The 17,448-nt window shown below is 33.2% G+C and overlaps 1 protein-coding gene across 2 annotated transcripts; it reads left to right on the top strand.

Moving 5' to 3' along the window:
• Window positions 1-5,961: 5,961 nt before the first annotated feature.
• Window positions 5,962-17,187, top strand: LOC124823105 (uncharacterized). 2 transcript variants are annotated; one of them, XM_088113516.1, is made up of 5 exons: window positions 5,962-6,358; window positions 6,690-6,915; window positions 8,513-8,614; window positions 9,262-10,715; window positions 10,991-12,941. In XM_088113516.1, the coding sequence occupies exons 4-5, from the start codon at window positions 9,596-9,598 to the stop codon at window positions 11,029-11,031; spliced, it is 1,161 nt and encodes a 386-aa protein (XP_087969642.1). In that variant the 5' UTR covers window positions 5,962-6,358; window positions 6,690-6,915; window positions 8,513-8,614; window positions 9,262-9,595; the 3' UTR covers window positions 11,032-12,941. The 2 variants fall into 2 exon arrangements, with proteins under 2 accessions (XP_087969642.1, XP_087969643.1); XM_088113517.1 differs by lacking the exons at window positions 9,262-10,715; window positions 10,991-12,941 and adding exons at window positions 16,020-16,157; window positions 16,964-17,187 and having other exon boundaries at window positions 5,978-6,358.
• Window positions 17,188-17,448: the final 261 nt, after the last annotated feature.

Here is a 17,448-nt window from a genome sequence, read left to right as displayed (position 1 = left end):
GGTAGAATACTTCTTTAAATTGTTTGCATGAGGTGTATGTATACTGAATTCTAAATTTGTGCACTGTTTTGAGATGTATTTTGCGTTTTGAGTATGTTGTATTGTATGTGTTGATATGTGAAATCTATGAACTGTGCTGTGATGTTATGAACTGGGTGGATGAGTTTAATTTACTATAATTGATCAGGTTGGGAATGATTCGGGGTGTGAAGTTTGTTGCAACATCGTTTAGAAAAAAAGCATAGTGATTTGGTAGTGTTTTAAGTTATTTTGGAGGAAGTGGGATAGTGAATTTGAGAGTTAAGGGTCTAGGACTCTTGTAGTCTGTGCGGACAATATAGGGAGGTTATTTGTGACTTATTAGAGTCATCAAACTGGTCAAAACATGTGCAAAATGGTTGAATTGAATTTGGGTCCCTAAGTTGGGGAAATTGGTGTTTTAGATTTGAATTCGAGTTGTAATTAGTTTAGAATGGTAGTAGGAAGGTCTTAGATCATCTATACAAGTTTAATTAAGTATAAAATACAAATTAGAGGTGTTAGAAGTTGGGGAAGATGTCTAGAAACGGTAAAGGTTGGGTGAGTTGCATAATTCTGCAAAACTTGCGATCTACAGATTATGCAGACTCGCTGAGCGAATGTTTTCGCATAGCGAGTCCTCACAGCAAGGTGCTCTCTATTTAGTCATTCGCATAGCGAGTTGGTGCGTTGTGCGAGTGACTGGAGAAGGGTGCTCTCTGTCTGGTGATTCGCTTTGCGAATCTAGTCGTTCTGGGTAGTGATTTGAGTTTAATGTCAATTAATTCGAATAACGAATTTGGGGCGCTATGCGAGGGTTTAGGATCTGATAATGTGTATCAGAATTTTCAGTTTAGCATAGCGCACAGACTTGGTGCGCTATGCGAATTTTAGCTGTCCCCCCGTCAGGAAAATTAGCTCAGTACACCAAGGGTGGTGCGCTATGCGAATTTTAGCTGAAAAACTTTCCCCTCTGTCCGTCAGGAAAATTGGCTCAATGCACCAAGGGTGATGCGCTCTGCGAATTTTTGTTGTCTTGCCTTGCACCCTGGTGCACTATGCGACCTGGTTCAGTGAGTTTCACATTTTTCCTCATCTGTTTGAGCTGTTTGATGTTGTTTGACTGCCAGGATGTATGTATGTTTATATAACTGATTTGGGTGGCTTGATTTTGCAACATGATTGAGGGTATGTTGTATTGTGTGTGAATTATAGTTTGGAAGTATGTATGAAACAAAGTTGTGATTGGCGTAAGTGTAACAGTATGGTTGATGGACGTAATTCCATGGATCTTAAAGGGAGGTCACATGGTGGTGCCCTATGTTATGGACGTAATTCCATGATCTTCAAGGAGAAGATTCATGGTGGTGCCCTGAATGTTTAGAATGATTTGCATGGTAGCTCAGTCTTGGGGGTTTTCCTAACGCTCCAATGGTCTTTCATTCTCAAGTAGAGAGGATTGATCCATGTGGTGAGGAGTAGCAAGAGGTCCTAGTCTTGGGTGCTTCCAGTATGGCCCAAGGTGAGTGATAACAGACTAACCTCGTGAATGTGGTAGGGTGAAACCCATTGGTATTGGCTTTGCAAAGCAGTAGAGGCCACCACGAGTGCATAACCCGCCATAGCTCGACAATCATTCTAGTCCAGACGAGTGGTTTATAATGCAATAAGTCTTGTAATGTCATTTACCATGTTTTGAGTGAACTATGCATGTTGTGTGTGTGACTGTATAACATGATTTTTGTATATCTAGCTCATCCTTCTGTTTGTGTTTGTCTGTTGTTTGTGTCGTGTTTCTGTTGCAATGATCATCCACTTGAATGTGAGCAGAGGTGGATGAGGTACCCTTGGAACAGACCCTGGATGGTAATGATGCTACAACTTAGTTTATTTAGGATTTCTTAGTTAAGTTATACTGTCTTGAAATACTCTTATGGGTGTTTAAAGTTTTAAATTATAGTCATTTTTAGGATGACTGTAATTAATAAGACTTTTCTCTTATATCAGAATTGTGGACTACCATAATATATATTTGTGATATTTTTGGGATGTTACATAAAAAAACTTAAAGTCAAATTTAATCCGATTGCGATAATTCTTAAACTTAGTAGTATGTTCCAATATTACTAATGAGTTTTATCTAGCGAATAAGGTGAATAAGGGTTATGTTGTCCTAATTGTTAGCATAACTTAAAATTTAATTTAATTTAATCAAACATTGATTTAGGTTGATAAGTTATCAGTTATAATTTAATCAAACATTCCTTGAATAGAGAGATATCAACATAAAAGTTCCTCTCTCTTTTTTTTTTTTTTCCTGTCGTGCTTTCTTCAATTATAAGCAACTAATTAAACTTCAAATTAAAGCTCAAAAATATGTTTAAACGTAATGGTTGTTTCATCTTTACTTTTCTACACATATATGATTATGTCATTCTTAAGATACTTTATCACCAGTTTGATGGTTTAAGGATCCTCGTTATTTTATTTTCTCCTTAAGATTGGTATGCATTTGTGCGATTCCTTCTTATACGTTATTTGGTACATCGAAACCTTATACCATGAGACAATTTTTTTTTTCTTATTTTTTATCCACAATGTTCATTGTTAGAATTGTGAAATATCTTTAATATCTTATACTATAATAATTAATTATATAATATTTCTAAAAATATTATGATATAATATATATAATATTTCTAAAATATAATACTTGATTATTATTTAAATTTTGTTTAATATTTTTTTTACTCATTTTCTTGTAAACCTATAAATACAACATCCATTTAAAGAAAGTAAATTAAACCCATACTCAATTATTAGATTCAATTCATACTCTTTACCTTTATTATCATTGTACATATAATTATTCTCATTGACTTAAGCATGAGAAGTGTAGGAATGAAAACGGAACGAGGACAAATTTCTTTATCTCATTATATCTCATAGTATAAGATTTTTGTTTCATTCTATTTCTATCTGTAACGAGCATACATGTACCTATACCCATATCTATTTTAAAATGAATTAATTATTTTTTATAGAAAAAAATCACATAAATAGAAAAGAAAGATAATGTTATAAAATATTTGATATAAAAAAGACATGCATATTCTTATATAAATGTTTATAGAAAAAAATTATAATTGTATAAATTTTAAATTAGAATATGAAATAATAATTAAATAAATGTGAAAGAATTATATAAAATATTTACAATTCTACATAAAATTTTCTAACAATCAAAACATTTATAAAATTTTTAAAATATTAATAAAAAAATTGATAAATTTAAAATTTCTTTTAAAAAGTTATATTAAAAATATTCAAATTTAAAAGTATTTCAAATGTCTGATTACTAAACCAGATTTATGATAATAACATGAATTTCTTATAATAATAAAAAATTTACAACACAGTGTTAAAATTATACTTATAACAATGAATTAAAAAATAAAAATAATTATATAAAAAATTATCAAAGTATTCTACATAATAAAAATAAAAAATAAATAAAAATATTAAAAAAATAAAAATAATGAAACCATTTGATACGTGTAACATCCTAACTACCAATTTTGTTAATAATATTTTCTTCAGAAATAAAGAGAATATACAAAAACTTAATTATTCATTAAATATATTTCACATTTTTATTTTTATTTTATATTTTACATAAGTCCAAAAAATAATTATACATTATTTACTTACCTACAATAATTTATTCTTCTTCTAGTAGATTTCTAACTTTATTCTTTTTTTCTTTTTCAAATGTAATAATGGTATCGTGTAGAAGGCATTCACGTGAGCAGAGGTGGCAGGAACACTGAACATGACAGTAACAAGAGTGTTGATCCGTGTCCCCCTAAAGTTGCTCGTATTGTTCTACACATTAATTACACTCCATTGCATGCGGTTGCTTGCATTAATATGAAACATAGAATATATATATATATATATATATATATATATATATATATATATATATATGTGCGCGCGCATGTTTTGTACTTAATTTAGCAATTTCGTGATTAATACAGCAAATAATTTTGAAAGGATAACACAGATATATTAAAATCAAGATTGTATTAAACATATTAAATATAATATATATATTGAATAATATTTTTTATCTATATAAAAGTCTAGAAAATTGTATTTTAGAATTGATAGTATCTTTAAAATAATGAAACTCAATTATTTTAATAATAAAAATTTTAGATATAAATAAAAATTTGATAAAGGGGTTTTATTATTTTGAAAACCCATCATGCACTACAAAAATTATATCTTATAGGAGAGGTTTTTTTAGCAACGGCCGAAAAATCTTAAGAAAATTATAACGGTTTCAATAATAAACGGCAACTATGTTTTAAAATTTTTTTTATTTAAAAAATTTCAATTGTTATTATGAATAGTTATAGTGAAGTTATTTTTTTATTTTTTTAAAAAATAAATTATTAGGGATTGCTTAACGCCTTAAATTTGTAAATAATTTTTGGTTTAATGTCTCTAGGTCCCTATTTTTGTTCAGAATCTCAAATAGGACCCTTTCTTTCTTGGCATCTCAATTGAGTTCTTATTTTTGTAAAATTAAATCAAATAAGACCTTTCCGTCAAATAAGTAGTTTTTTGTTATGTGGCATTAAAAAGTGACTGAACTTTGTTTTTTAATTTTTAAATTAAAAAATAGAGTTTAAAGTGAGGGCAAAGTTGGGAAAGTCCCATTTAGGAATTTAGGTCTTTTTATTTATAACTGAAAAAAAGAAATTGATTAGGAATACAAAATTTTTTAAAGTAGAATTAATTAAATTCAATTACAGAAAGTCTCACTCTCTCTGCTACGATAAGAAATCTAACCCAAAACAATCCAGAAATGCTCTACCCCTACGCAGAAACAATACGTAAATCACCAATTCTATTCGAATAAAAAACCAATTACACCAGAAATCCCTAATTTCCCAATTTTAGCAAACCCTAATCCCCAAAATCAGAGAACAACAGGAACCCTAAACCCAAACTCGATACTACCGCTGCTTTCGCCAAATTACGGCGTCACTGCCCTTACGCCGCAAACCGCCAAGATCTCTTTCCCCCTGTAAGACGAAACGGAAAGGAGGAGGAAGCCTCTCTCTTGCGCCGCGATCCAAAACGGAGAGGAGAAAGTAAACCTCCGCCACGCCATCTCTGTTGAACCTGACCCTTCTCTCCCTACGAGGAAGCGCTGAAGGATAGAGGCAAGAAGGGTTCTATTTGAATTGCGCCATCACTGCACCGTCAGCGACGCCATCGTCGTGCACTTGCCGCCATCGCAGCGCCATAGATGATTCTCCAGGTCGGTTGCCTGCGAGATTGGGAAAGGTTTGCCCCTTGCGCGACCCACTGTGTTTCTTGGTTCAAAGTTGAACCCAAAGTCTAGACCCTTGTTTAGGATCTCTGTAAAGTGACCCTCCATTAACAAAAAAACAAGGAAATTTTAATTTTATTTAAACTTACCAAATTTGATGCAGAAACTAATTAGGAATAAAAATTAGCATTAAATAAAAAAATCATTTCATTAATTAATCTTAATTCTACTTTAAAAAAGTTTGTATCCCTAATCAATTTCTTTTTTTCAATTATAAATAAAAAGACCTAAATTCCTAAATGGGGCTTTCCCAACTTTGCCCTCACTTTAAACTCTATCTTTTAATTCAAAAATAATAAAAAAAGTTCAGTCACTTTTCAATGTCACATAACAAAAAACTAAACAGTCAACATGTCCTATTTAACACCGTCTGATCAATTTGACGGAAAGGTTCTATTTGATTCAATTTTACAAAAATAAGGACCCAATTGAGATGTCAAAAAAGAAAGGGTCCTATTTGAGATTCTGAACAAAAATAGGTAACATTAAATCATAATTTTTTATTCATTTTTAATGTGTGCCATATTTTCACTCCACCTTTCTTTTTGAAACCCTATTTTCTCCATTTTCTCCACCTTTCCCATCATGTCTCGTTTTTCATCTTCTCCACTATGGTTGTCGTTCCCCAACAACATTTTCTCCTTCGCTGCTTGTTTGCATCTTCTCCACTATAACTCTCGCTCCCAACCTTAATTTCGCTTTCACCGCTAGTTCATTTTGCATTTTTCATCTTCTGAAAATGCACCCAACCCTAGTTTCGTCTTCACCGCTGGTTCATTTGGCATTTTGCATCTTCCGAAAACGTAGAAAGGGTGAAAAAACATCATTTAGATCCTAATATTAATGTTCCCCACTTCTCTTTTCCATCCAGAAATCTTGTTGCAGAAGTTAGGAAAAAATGGTTGCCTTGGACACTTTTTTCGTCGTTCTCTGGTATGTCATCCCTTCTCAGGTTCTTTTTTTTTGTTCTTGTAGTGTTTGATCCATTTTTTAGATTCATAAACGTGATTTTGTTAGGTGTTGAGTTGGGTGCATTCTGAGACCCAAATGGATTTTGACATTTTGGGGTATTTTGGTGAAATTGAAATGGTATTTTAAGCCGTAAGGTGTTTGTAAAATTGCTCCAGTGAAAAATCACATTTAACCTAAAACATGTGACATATTTCTTATTGTTATCATCTTGATGCTTTACGAATCACCATTTCAATGATGTATGTATGCAAGTGCAACACTATCTCATTTCTCTCTGAATTGTTGGTTGTAGGATTTGACTATTGTTTTATCAACACTTCTACTTGTGATATCTATGAATAATGACGGCAAATATCAATCAGATTTCTCTGTGGGACTAAAGGTAATACTAGAAACTTCATTGTAATTGATGGAAGTATGGGAGAAACTTTGTTGGAAGGAGTTGTTAAGAGACAAGTATAAGAGCATAAAGTTGAGGAGTTTAATGCCATGGGAAAGGGAAGCGTAACCAGAAGCTGGTATCTAGTCCTTTTATTTATGCTATTGTTTTCTTTAATTTATTTATGCTTCTTTTATTCTATTTTCTAACTAAGCATTAATATTTACTATTGATATATTGTGATTTACTATTGATATTAATAACTAAGCATTAATATTGGATGATGTTAGCTCTGATGATAATTATGAAGCAGAGCTTACTGGAACTACTACTGCTAAAAGGCCTTATAAGATAAAAACGTATAGTATGTGTCATTTTTTAAATGATCATGTCACATTACAGGCGGCTGCAGATTGGGTACGAGAAAATAAACGTTTTTTATTTTATTTTGCCTCTCCTATAATACTTTTCTTCTTTTTCCATTGTCTATGTTGTCTAATGCCTTTGCAAACGTAGTTGAGATTTCAAAGTAGAAAATCTTTCCAAATGTATTAGTTAAACAAAATAGCATTGGTTTTTTGGGCATTTATTTTGTTATGTTTGGAGAGAAATAAGAGAAGAGTTTTCGTATTCTCAGGTACAATGAATTAGCCAACTTACAATAGGTGAGAGACAAGTTGTATGTATCTGTCTAACTTTATAGGAGTTTAATAAGCTATAACAGACTAACAGATTATAACAGTACAGTTGTCACGAGACCTAAACATAAAAAAACTAGTACTAGAAATATTTACAGAGTAAAATACTACTGTTACTTTTAAAGTTCAAATGTTTTAAGCTATTATTTTATTTCATTACTGATTTATCTAAGGTTTTAAATGATTAAAACTATAATCTTTATATTTAAGCAAATTATATACTAAAGTTATGAACGTACACTATAATTTCATATGCAGATCACAAAATGTCCTTTTTCCTTCCTATAGCAAAACTTATTTTAGAATCTCAAGTTCTTTAGCTCATCTTTCCTTTTCCAATCTTTTCGACAATAAATATATATATATATATATATATATATATATATATATATATATATATATATATATGTGTGTGTGTGTGTGTGTGTGTGTAGTCCTTTATAATTGATTATTGTTTTCTTATTTTTAGGTGAGCTAGACCTAGAACTAAGGATCTTGTTGGCAGATATCTCTATTCATTTTATCATTTTTGTCTGTCTGGTATATTCATCTTATCTCTTCAATCTTCATCTTATCTCTTCAATCAGATTATTCTCTCTGTGTTCTTTTCCTCTTGTCTGAGCCTCCCATTCCTAATACTTCCTAGTTCCTCTCCTTCCCCTTTTACTTCCCATTTCAATTCACGCTCTAACCTAATCTTCATTTTTCACTCTAACCTAATCTTCATCTATCTCTCTATCTATATCTTCATTTTTCACTTTAACCTAATCTTCAGGATGAATTCCTTTCACTTTTGCCAACCAAGAGCCAACCAAAACTCATTTCCGTAATCATATCACGAGTTTCCGACTTGTGATCTCAAAGTTTTTTTAAATAAATTTCTAGAATATTTAGTATATTGAGATTTATAACTTGATTTGATTTCACCACTTGTAAGATGTAATAAAGAGATATTGTAACATGTAATAAAATTTCTAGAATATTTTATGTACTTGATTTTTTTTTATTAACAGTTATTTACTCCTTAGAACTTTGCAGGTCTTGCACGCTGGTGGAAAATTTGGTGGTGCCAACAGTGGGTACTCTATCTCAGGAGGTTTGCACGGTGTCCCAGTTGGATAACAGTTATATTTTCAGAAGGTAAGAAAAGACGTTAATTTAATTTATAAAATATAAAAATACTGTGATTGCCTCTTTTAGTTGTCATTAGAGATTTCATGTTCTGTTTATAATCATTGACTTTTTGTGATGGTTATAAACACAAAAATGCCTGAATATTAAAGCAATGTTTTATACTTCACTTTACTCACAATGTTTTATACTCTTCATTCTTATAAATAGTTTTTTTTTAACTTCTTTCTTCATATTACTTCATATAGAACTTTGATAAATACCTGTTTGAAACGAACAATTTTGCTTGATCAACTTTTCCTTGTCCGTTCACAGTTCTTAATTTAGGTCTCCCTTTGTTTCATAAAGTTATTTAGAAGACACTATGATAGAAGCATTGTGAGTGTGTTTGATCTGAATCCAAAATTTTGTGGATGTTATTTGTTTTTGTTTTTACCTTTATTGAGAATCTTTCGATTCTCTTAACGGTTTTGGTTTAGACCGTTCTTCACTGTTCTGGTTGAACAGTGGAGTGTTTCTGTTACCTTTTTCCCTTATCGGGACTCTATATATACAGAGTCCCTTTTCCCCATTCCCGGTTAATGAAAGATACACTTTGTATTTTGAATGTACTCAGATTTAATAAAAGAAGAGTTTTTCTTGCTTACCGTTTCAAGATCTTCATTTTTGCCTTCTGCACCGAAAGGATCCACGGCCGTCTCGGAGCTCCTCCGGCCAAGCAACCTTCGTCTCGCTCCCTTCTTCTCATCAGAGAGAATCTCTGATATTTCACTCTGCTTCTCATTTCTCTCTGCACAAATGCCACGCGTACACGTTATCAAACTGCGTTTCCAATCTTATGGGCCAAATGGTAATTGGGCTTGTAAGTGCACAGTATCTGGGCCAAACTAATATGGTATCAGAGCAGGTCTAGTACCTGCTCTGCTTCCGTTGCCACCGCTGTTGTTTCTTGGTTCTTCTTGGGTTGGTTCTTGGTACCTCTTTGCTGCCATGGATCAGTTTGACCAGTCTTCCAATCCCGCCAGTCCATTCTATCTGCACCCAGGAGAAAACCCAGGTTTGACTTTGATTACTCAAACTCTCAACGAGAATAACTACTCGTCCTGGAGCAGAGCCATGAGGAGGGCTCTGCTTTCGAAAAACAAAATTAAATTCATAGATGGGTCCATAAAGAGACCCCAGAAAACTGATGCTGTCTATGACACCTGGGAAAGATGTAATATGATGATCCTGTCATGGATAACAAAGACCTTATCTCCACACATTGCTGAAAGCGTCATCTACGTTGAAGAAGCCAAGGAATTATGGGATGAGCTTAAGGAGAGGTTTTCTAAAGGAGATTATTTCAAAATCTCAGATTTACTACAAGACATACACTCAATTAAGCAAGGAGAACGGGGAGTTAGTCAATTTTTCACTGATCTGAAGATATTATGGGAAGAATTAGAGTCTTTAAGACCCATTCCTGTTTGCAACTGTGAGACTCCATGCAACTGTGACATGTCCAAGACTATGTTGAAATATAGGGAAGTGGAGCATGTTATTTGTTTCTTGAAGGGATTAAATGATTCTTACAATACCGTAAGAACACAGATCCTCTTAATGGATCCTTTACCAAATATTAACCGTGTTTTCTCTTTGATTATTCAACAAGAAAGACAAGAAAAGCAATGTACTACAGAAACCAGAATTCTGGCGAATGTTACTGATAAAAGCTGGAAACCTGAACAAAACTGGAAAGGCCAAGGACGTTTTACTGGAACTCGTGCTCAAGGCAGAGGCAGAGGCAGAAATCCGAATTATGGAAAGCAATGTTCTTATTGTAATAAGATGAATCACACTGTTGATGAGTGCTATTCTAAGCACGGATATCCCCCATGGTACAAGAAAGAAGAAAGAAAGAATGATTGGAATTCTGTTAATGTCAGTCAAAGCAACACTGATTCTGAGAGTAATTTGAAGACACAACAACAGACCAGCAGTAGCAATAATATCAATCCTTTCACACCAGAACAGATGCAGAGACTTCTAAAAATGATTTACAACACTGAAGATTCATCCATCCACAAAGTTAATCAAGTTCAGAGGAAAGAAACTGGGAATAAACCAGGTAATTCTTCCCGGATTATTGACACAGGAGCTACTGAGCATGTTACACATGACAAATCAAATTTTATTGTTTTTCACAAAATTAAACCCATTTCCATAAAATTACCAAACAAAACTAACATCACTGCTGAATATGCTGGTACTGTTAAGTTTGCTGAGAATTTTATTATTTTCAATGTCCTTTACATACCTAATTTTTGTTTCAATCTTATCTCTGCTCAAAGTCTCATCAGAGACTTGGATTGCAATCTAACTTTTTCCTATGAGAATTGTCAGATAAGGAAGAATCATTCATTGAAGACGATTGGATATGCTAAACCATGGAATGGTCTCTATTACTTACAAGAATTCTCTAAACCAGAACAAAGGGATATTGCCAAGACTGCCTTCTCTTTTAAAAAGACAGATATTAATCTGTGGCATTTTAGATTAGGACACCCTGGACATCATGTAGTTAAACACATATGTGAGATCTTTCCTTATGTTAAGACTAATACTGATATTGTTTGTGACACTTGTCACTATGCAAAACAACACAAGTTGCCTTTTACAAAAAGCTTATCTGTTACTACTGAATGTTTTGAGGTTATTCATTGTGATATTTGGGGACCATTAAATACTGTTTCTGTTCATGGGCATAGGTATTTTCTTAGTATAGTTGATGATTACAGCAGGCACACATGGGTTTTTCTAATGAGTAATAAAGGACAAACCAAAGACTTACTACAAAATTTTGTCATTAAAATCAAAAATCAGTTTAATAAAATGATAAAAATCATCAGGTCCGACAATGGACCAGAATTTAACTGTGTCAGTTTCTATGATATGCATGGTATTGTTCATAAGAAAAGTTGTGTTGAGACACCAGAACAGAACTCTGTTGTGGAAAGAAAACATCAACATATACTTAACGTGACACGAAGTCTTATGTTTCATTCCAACATACCTAAAGTTTACTGGTCTTATGCTATTAGACATGCTGTTTACTTGATAAATAGACTGCCTTCTTTAATTCTAGGACATAAAACTCCCTATGATATACTTTACAATCTACCTCCTACTTACTTAGACCTCAAAGTCTTTGGATGTTTGTGTTTTGCTTCTACACTTGAAAATAATAGAAACAAGTTGGATCCTAGGGCTAGAAAAGGAGTGTTCCTAGGATATAAGAGTGGTGTTAAAGGCTATATTGTATTAGACATAAATACCAAAGAACTCTTTGTTAGCAGAAATGTCATATTTCATGAAGAAGTATTGCCCTATAAGAACTTTCCAGGTACCCAGCAAAGCATAGACAGTGAGAAGGATGAAGATGAGTTCTTAACTGATTTATCTAAAGATTACTATCCTACTGATGAAGAACACTTTGATGAGGAAGAAGAAATTAATCAAGAGGAAGAACTGCAGAATCTTACTGTTACAAATAACAGTCAAGATAACTACAGACACAGAAGACCAGAGAGGATTAGGAGGACTCCTGCCTATCTAGAAGATTACATTCACCAGGTGAATCAATCCTTGACTGCTAAAAACAAATTCAAGACTCCCTATCCGATAACTAATCTACTATGTTGTAATAATTTGTCAGAGAAACATGCCAAATATATCATGGCTGTTACTGAAAATAAGGAGCCTCGGACTTACAATGAAGCAAAAGACAAGAGGGAATGGATAGAAGCCATGCAGAGAGAAATTAAAGCCTTGCAGGACAACAATACTTGGTTTTTAACTCAACTACCACCAGGAAAAATCCCTATAGGCTGCAAGTGGGTTTACAAAACAAAATTTAGAGCTGATGGAAGCATTGAAAGGCATAAAGCTAGGTTGGTAGCAAAAGGGTATACCCAACAGGAAGGAATAGATTACTTAGACACTTTTTCTCCTGTTGCAAAACTCACCACTGTTAGACTTTTGATAGCACTAGCTGCCTCAAATGATTGGTTCTTACATCAGTTAGATGTGGATAATGCATTCCTTCACGGTGACCTCAATGAAGAAATTTATATGCAACCTCCTCCAGGACTAAGTACTCATACAAAGGGACAGGTTTGCAAATTAACTAAATCCTTATATGGCTTAAAGCAAGCTAGCAGACAATGGTTTGAAAAATTATCTTCTTATCTAATCTCTGTTGAATATAAACAATCTAAATCTGATCACTCATTATTCACTAAAAGAACTGGTACATATTTCACTGCACTACTTGTATATGTGGATGACATTGTGTTGGCAGGAAATTCCTTAGAAGAAATCAATTGCATCAAAGAGCTTCTACATAATAAATTTCGCATAAAGGACCTTGGGGAACTCAAGTACTTTCTCGGACTTGAAGTGGCTAGGTCTAAAAAGGGAGTTCACTTATGCCAAAGAAAATATGCCTTAGACATTCTTGAAGAAACAGGAATGGAAGGATGCAAACCCTCTACTACACCTTTCCTCAGAGATACTAGTCCACTATACAAATTGGACAGCCAACTTAGTGATCCTGGACCCTACAGAAGATTGATAGGGAAGTTACTCTACCTTACAAACACTAGACCTGATCTATGTTATACTATCAATTTACTCAGTTAATTTATGCAATTTCCTACAGAACATCATTATAAGGCTGCTCAGCATGTGCTCAGATACATCAAATCTACTCCTAATGAAGGGTTGTTTTTCGCTGCTGACTCCCCTATGCATCTGAAAGGTTTCAGTGACTCTGATTGGGCTAGTTGTCCTAATACTAGAAGATCCACTACAGGATTTTGTATATTTATTGGGACATCACTTGTTTCCTGGAAGTCTAAGAAACAGAAGACTGTTTCCAGATCATCTACTGAGGCTGAATACAGAGCCCTTGCAGCTACTGTATGTGAAATACAGTGGCTCCACTATTTACTTAAAGACCTTCAAGTTGAAGAATCTGGAATCCCTATCCTATATTGTGACAACAAGTCTGCTCGTCACATTGCTCATAACCAGAGCTTTCACGAATGGACCAAGCACATTGAGCTTGACTGTCACGTCGTTCGTGAAAAGATCCAGGAAGGGCTTCTTCATCTTCTTCCCGTTCGTACCGATGAACAACTGGCCGACGTCTTCACCAAGTTTCCGCATCGCGTCAGCTTCAAACATATCGTTCCCAAGCTTGGACTGGTCAATATACATAGTCCAGCTTGAGGGGAGGGTATTGAGAATCTTTCGATTCTCTTAACGGTTTTGGTTTAGACCGTTCTTCACTGTTCTGGTTGAACAGTGGAGTGTTTCTGTTACCTTTTTCCCTTATCGGGACTCTATATATACAGAGTCCCTTTTCCCCATTCCCGGTTAATGAAAGATACACTTTGTATTTTGAATGTACTCAGATTTAATAAAATAAGAGTTTTTCTTGCTTACCGTTTCAAGATCTTCATTTTTGCCTTCTGCACCGAAAGGATCCACGGCCGTCTCGGAGCTCCTCCGGCCAAGCAACCTCCGTCTCGCTCCCTTCTTCTCATCAGAGAGAATCTCTGATATTTCACTCTGCTTCTCATTTCTCTCTGCACAAATGCCACGCGTACACGTTATCAAACTGCGTTTCCAATCTTATGGGCCAAATGGTAATTGGGCTTGTAAGTGCACAGTATCTGGGCCAAACTAATAACCTTTGTCTTTTTCTTTCTGATTTATCTTCTTCTCCGTGCACATGGTGTGACTACTGTATTTTCTTAGTGTACAAGACATTTCATTACAATCGATTCTTGAACTCTTGTTTCTGTTATTTAATCTTATCTCCAAATAGCTCCTGCTACTGTTGCTTTGAGTCAGAACAATAAAGAGGAAGTAGATTTTCTCGGTCAGTCTTTGTCGGCAATGTGAGCTGTCTCTTCTTCTGTTTACGTTAAAAATTTATGTTTTGCTCATTTAATTCATTAATTGACGTGTTTACTAATATGGGTTGTGTATACTACTGGGATTAACTTATATATTCAGTCTCCAAATGCATTTAGTCTCCAAATGGATTTGTTTTTCAATCAGCAGTTCAAGTTAATTTAAGTGTTCTATTTCCAGTCCTTTATTGGTATAGTGTTCTGTTCAGTCTTACTGTTTAAAATTGTTCTTCATTACTATTTGAAGTATTTTATTGTATAAGAAGGGCTCTACTTAGAAGTTGTTTCTTTATGTGTGTCTTTCTTTATGCATAGAGAATTATTGCTCTTTCAGGTCAAGAGTCCTGGTGGGTCTGAGTATTTCTGGATGGATATGTAATTTTCCCATATATTCCTATATATGGTTGCAATATCATATATCCTTAGAGCTGTCAAAATGAGTCACAACTTGCGAACTAATCCAGTCCACTATGGGTCAGATTTCAACCCGGTTCATTTAAACTTGGCTTATGCAGATTGAATTCGTGGTGGACCAGATTGGTCCACCAACCCACCTATCTAATTTTATTTTATATTTTAATTTTATAAAAGAGTATTTATTATTTTGGTTTTGCTTGAAAAAATTATTTAAGTTCCTTATTTTTAAAATTAATTAAATACCCATGTTGGGAGTGAAATTTGGGAGTGAAATTTGTTTATATTTGAATTATATAATGTTTGTAATTTTTTTTATTTAAAAAAATTGTAATTAAGTGAGCCAGTGAGCCAATCCGTTTACCCACTAACCCGTGGTTAGTCAGGTCGAGTTCAAATTTTTCTGGCTTGCTAATAAATGAGCCGGGTTGGGTTGGCTCACTCACTAAGTGACCAACCCGTGGTGGGTCGGGTCGGGCCGGGTGACCCGTTTTGATAACTCTATATATTCTTGTATCCTATTACAAATGATATTTTGGATGGAAACTTTCATATGTGTGTGCTAGGAAATCTTCAAATGGTATTCTAAAATTTCAGTTTTAGAATTCTTCCGATATTAATCATTACATTCCCTATGGATTTTGTTTTCTCATTTGTAGTATACTTTATGATGTGTGATGCATCTTTTGTTTTTGTCTGTGTCCCATGAATGCGTTAGAAAGAAAACTTGGAAAAAGTAGTATAGTTGTCCAATTCATAATTTTTTGGAGCAAATCAAATTTATCCCAAAAGTATTATAGTTTGAAATTCATTGAAGTTTATTTGGATTTATGAGTCCCTCGACCACATGAAAGTCTGTAATTCTTCTAGACACTATATTAGGATTTTTGAGTTCCTCAACCACATGAAAGTTTCTGAACTTACAAAGTTATAATTAAACAGCATTATACTATAATAACATTTCTTATAATACTTTATGGATTTTTTTTTTGTGGCTGTTAAACTGATTGGCTGTTCTATATTGCTATCAAGTGCAGTCAAATGAAGATGCTCTTCATTCACTACCTCAAGTTGGAGAAAATTCTCATGTACAAGATGAAAATAAGGATACTTTGTTGGAAGTTGAACAAGAAAGGCCACCAACACACAAGGAGCATGGCTGGTTGATGTCATTGGTAAGATGAGTTCTGGTAGGAAGTTGTTGTTTGTGATTTGATAGGTTAATACTCTGGAAATTTGTTGTAGAAGCAAGTTAATATGTGAAAGGATAAATATGGTAGTGCATGGAAGAGAATAACTTGATTGTTATGAATTGTAATTGAAAGGAAGCTCTGGTTAAGATTGTTATAATTGTTTGGAAGAATTGAGTTATTCTTTGGATCCTTTTTACTGAAATGTAGGTTGATGTTGTTTGGGTTGAATATTAATATAATTATATTTTAGCAGTTACTGAAATGTAGGTTGGTGTTGTTTGGGTTGAAATAATAAAGGACGTGTTCGGAAATATTGATTGTGAATGTTGTTATTGGTTGTGTGATTCTGATATGTGAATTTTACTGTTAGAAGTCTGGTGATTATGTACTATAAATGTGATAAGAATTTGTGAGCACTTCTACTAAACAGGATTAAAAGCTTGTGTCTAATGTGCACTGAAGTTAGATGAAATTGTTTGTGCATTAATAATTGTATATCTATTGATAATTACTTGGATTTCATTTTTCTGATATGTGAATGTTGTTATTAGAAGTTAATCTTAGATTTCATTTTTCTTACTTTTTAAATAATATTTCATCTGTTACAGCTATATTCATTAACATCACAAGTCAATGAAATGAAGACAATGATATCATTATTGCTGCAAAATTATTTGGGTCAATTACCTTCACAACTTGCTTGCTATATTTCAACCATCATCGGTAATAATTATTTTGTATGATTTTTTAAGAATATATAACTGACTAACTATTATGTTATATTGTAGGTATTTGATCAAGGAAGTGTGCCACGTGATAGATGTAACGGAGAAGAAGAACCTTAGACATCTTTGTCTTTAATTTTTTGTATTGAACATTTTTGTTACACATCTTTCTCTTTAATTTTTTTGTATTGAACATCTTTGTTAGACATCTTTGTCTTTAATTTTTTGTATTGAACATGCTTGTTTTTAATTTTTATAGTATTGAACATCGTTGTTTTTAATTTTTATAGTATTGAACATCGTTGTTTTTAATTTTTATAGTATTTAATATTTTTGCCTCTAATAATCTATGTTGAACAATATAATTTACTTTATATAATAATATTTAATTTTAGATTATATTAAAACCAGATTTATAAATTAAATTTGAACCAGATTTATCATAATTCAATTTGAACAAAAAAAAATGATCTGGAAGCATTTCCGGCGGTTTTGGATAAAACTCCTGGAAACAAGGGCATTTCTTTCAAATGCAGTTATTTTCGGCG

Source organism: Vigna umbellata, chromosome 4 (assembly GCF_029865625.1).
Source record: "Vigna umbellata cultivar VRB3 chromosome 4, Vumbellata_1.0, whole genome shotgun sequence".
Classification (NCBI taxonomy): domain Eukaryota; kingdom Viridiplantae; phylum Streptophyta; class Magnoliopsida; order Fabales; family Fabaceae; genus Vigna; species Vigna umbellata.
This window is presented reverse-complemented; position numbering and strand designations above follow the sequence as displayed.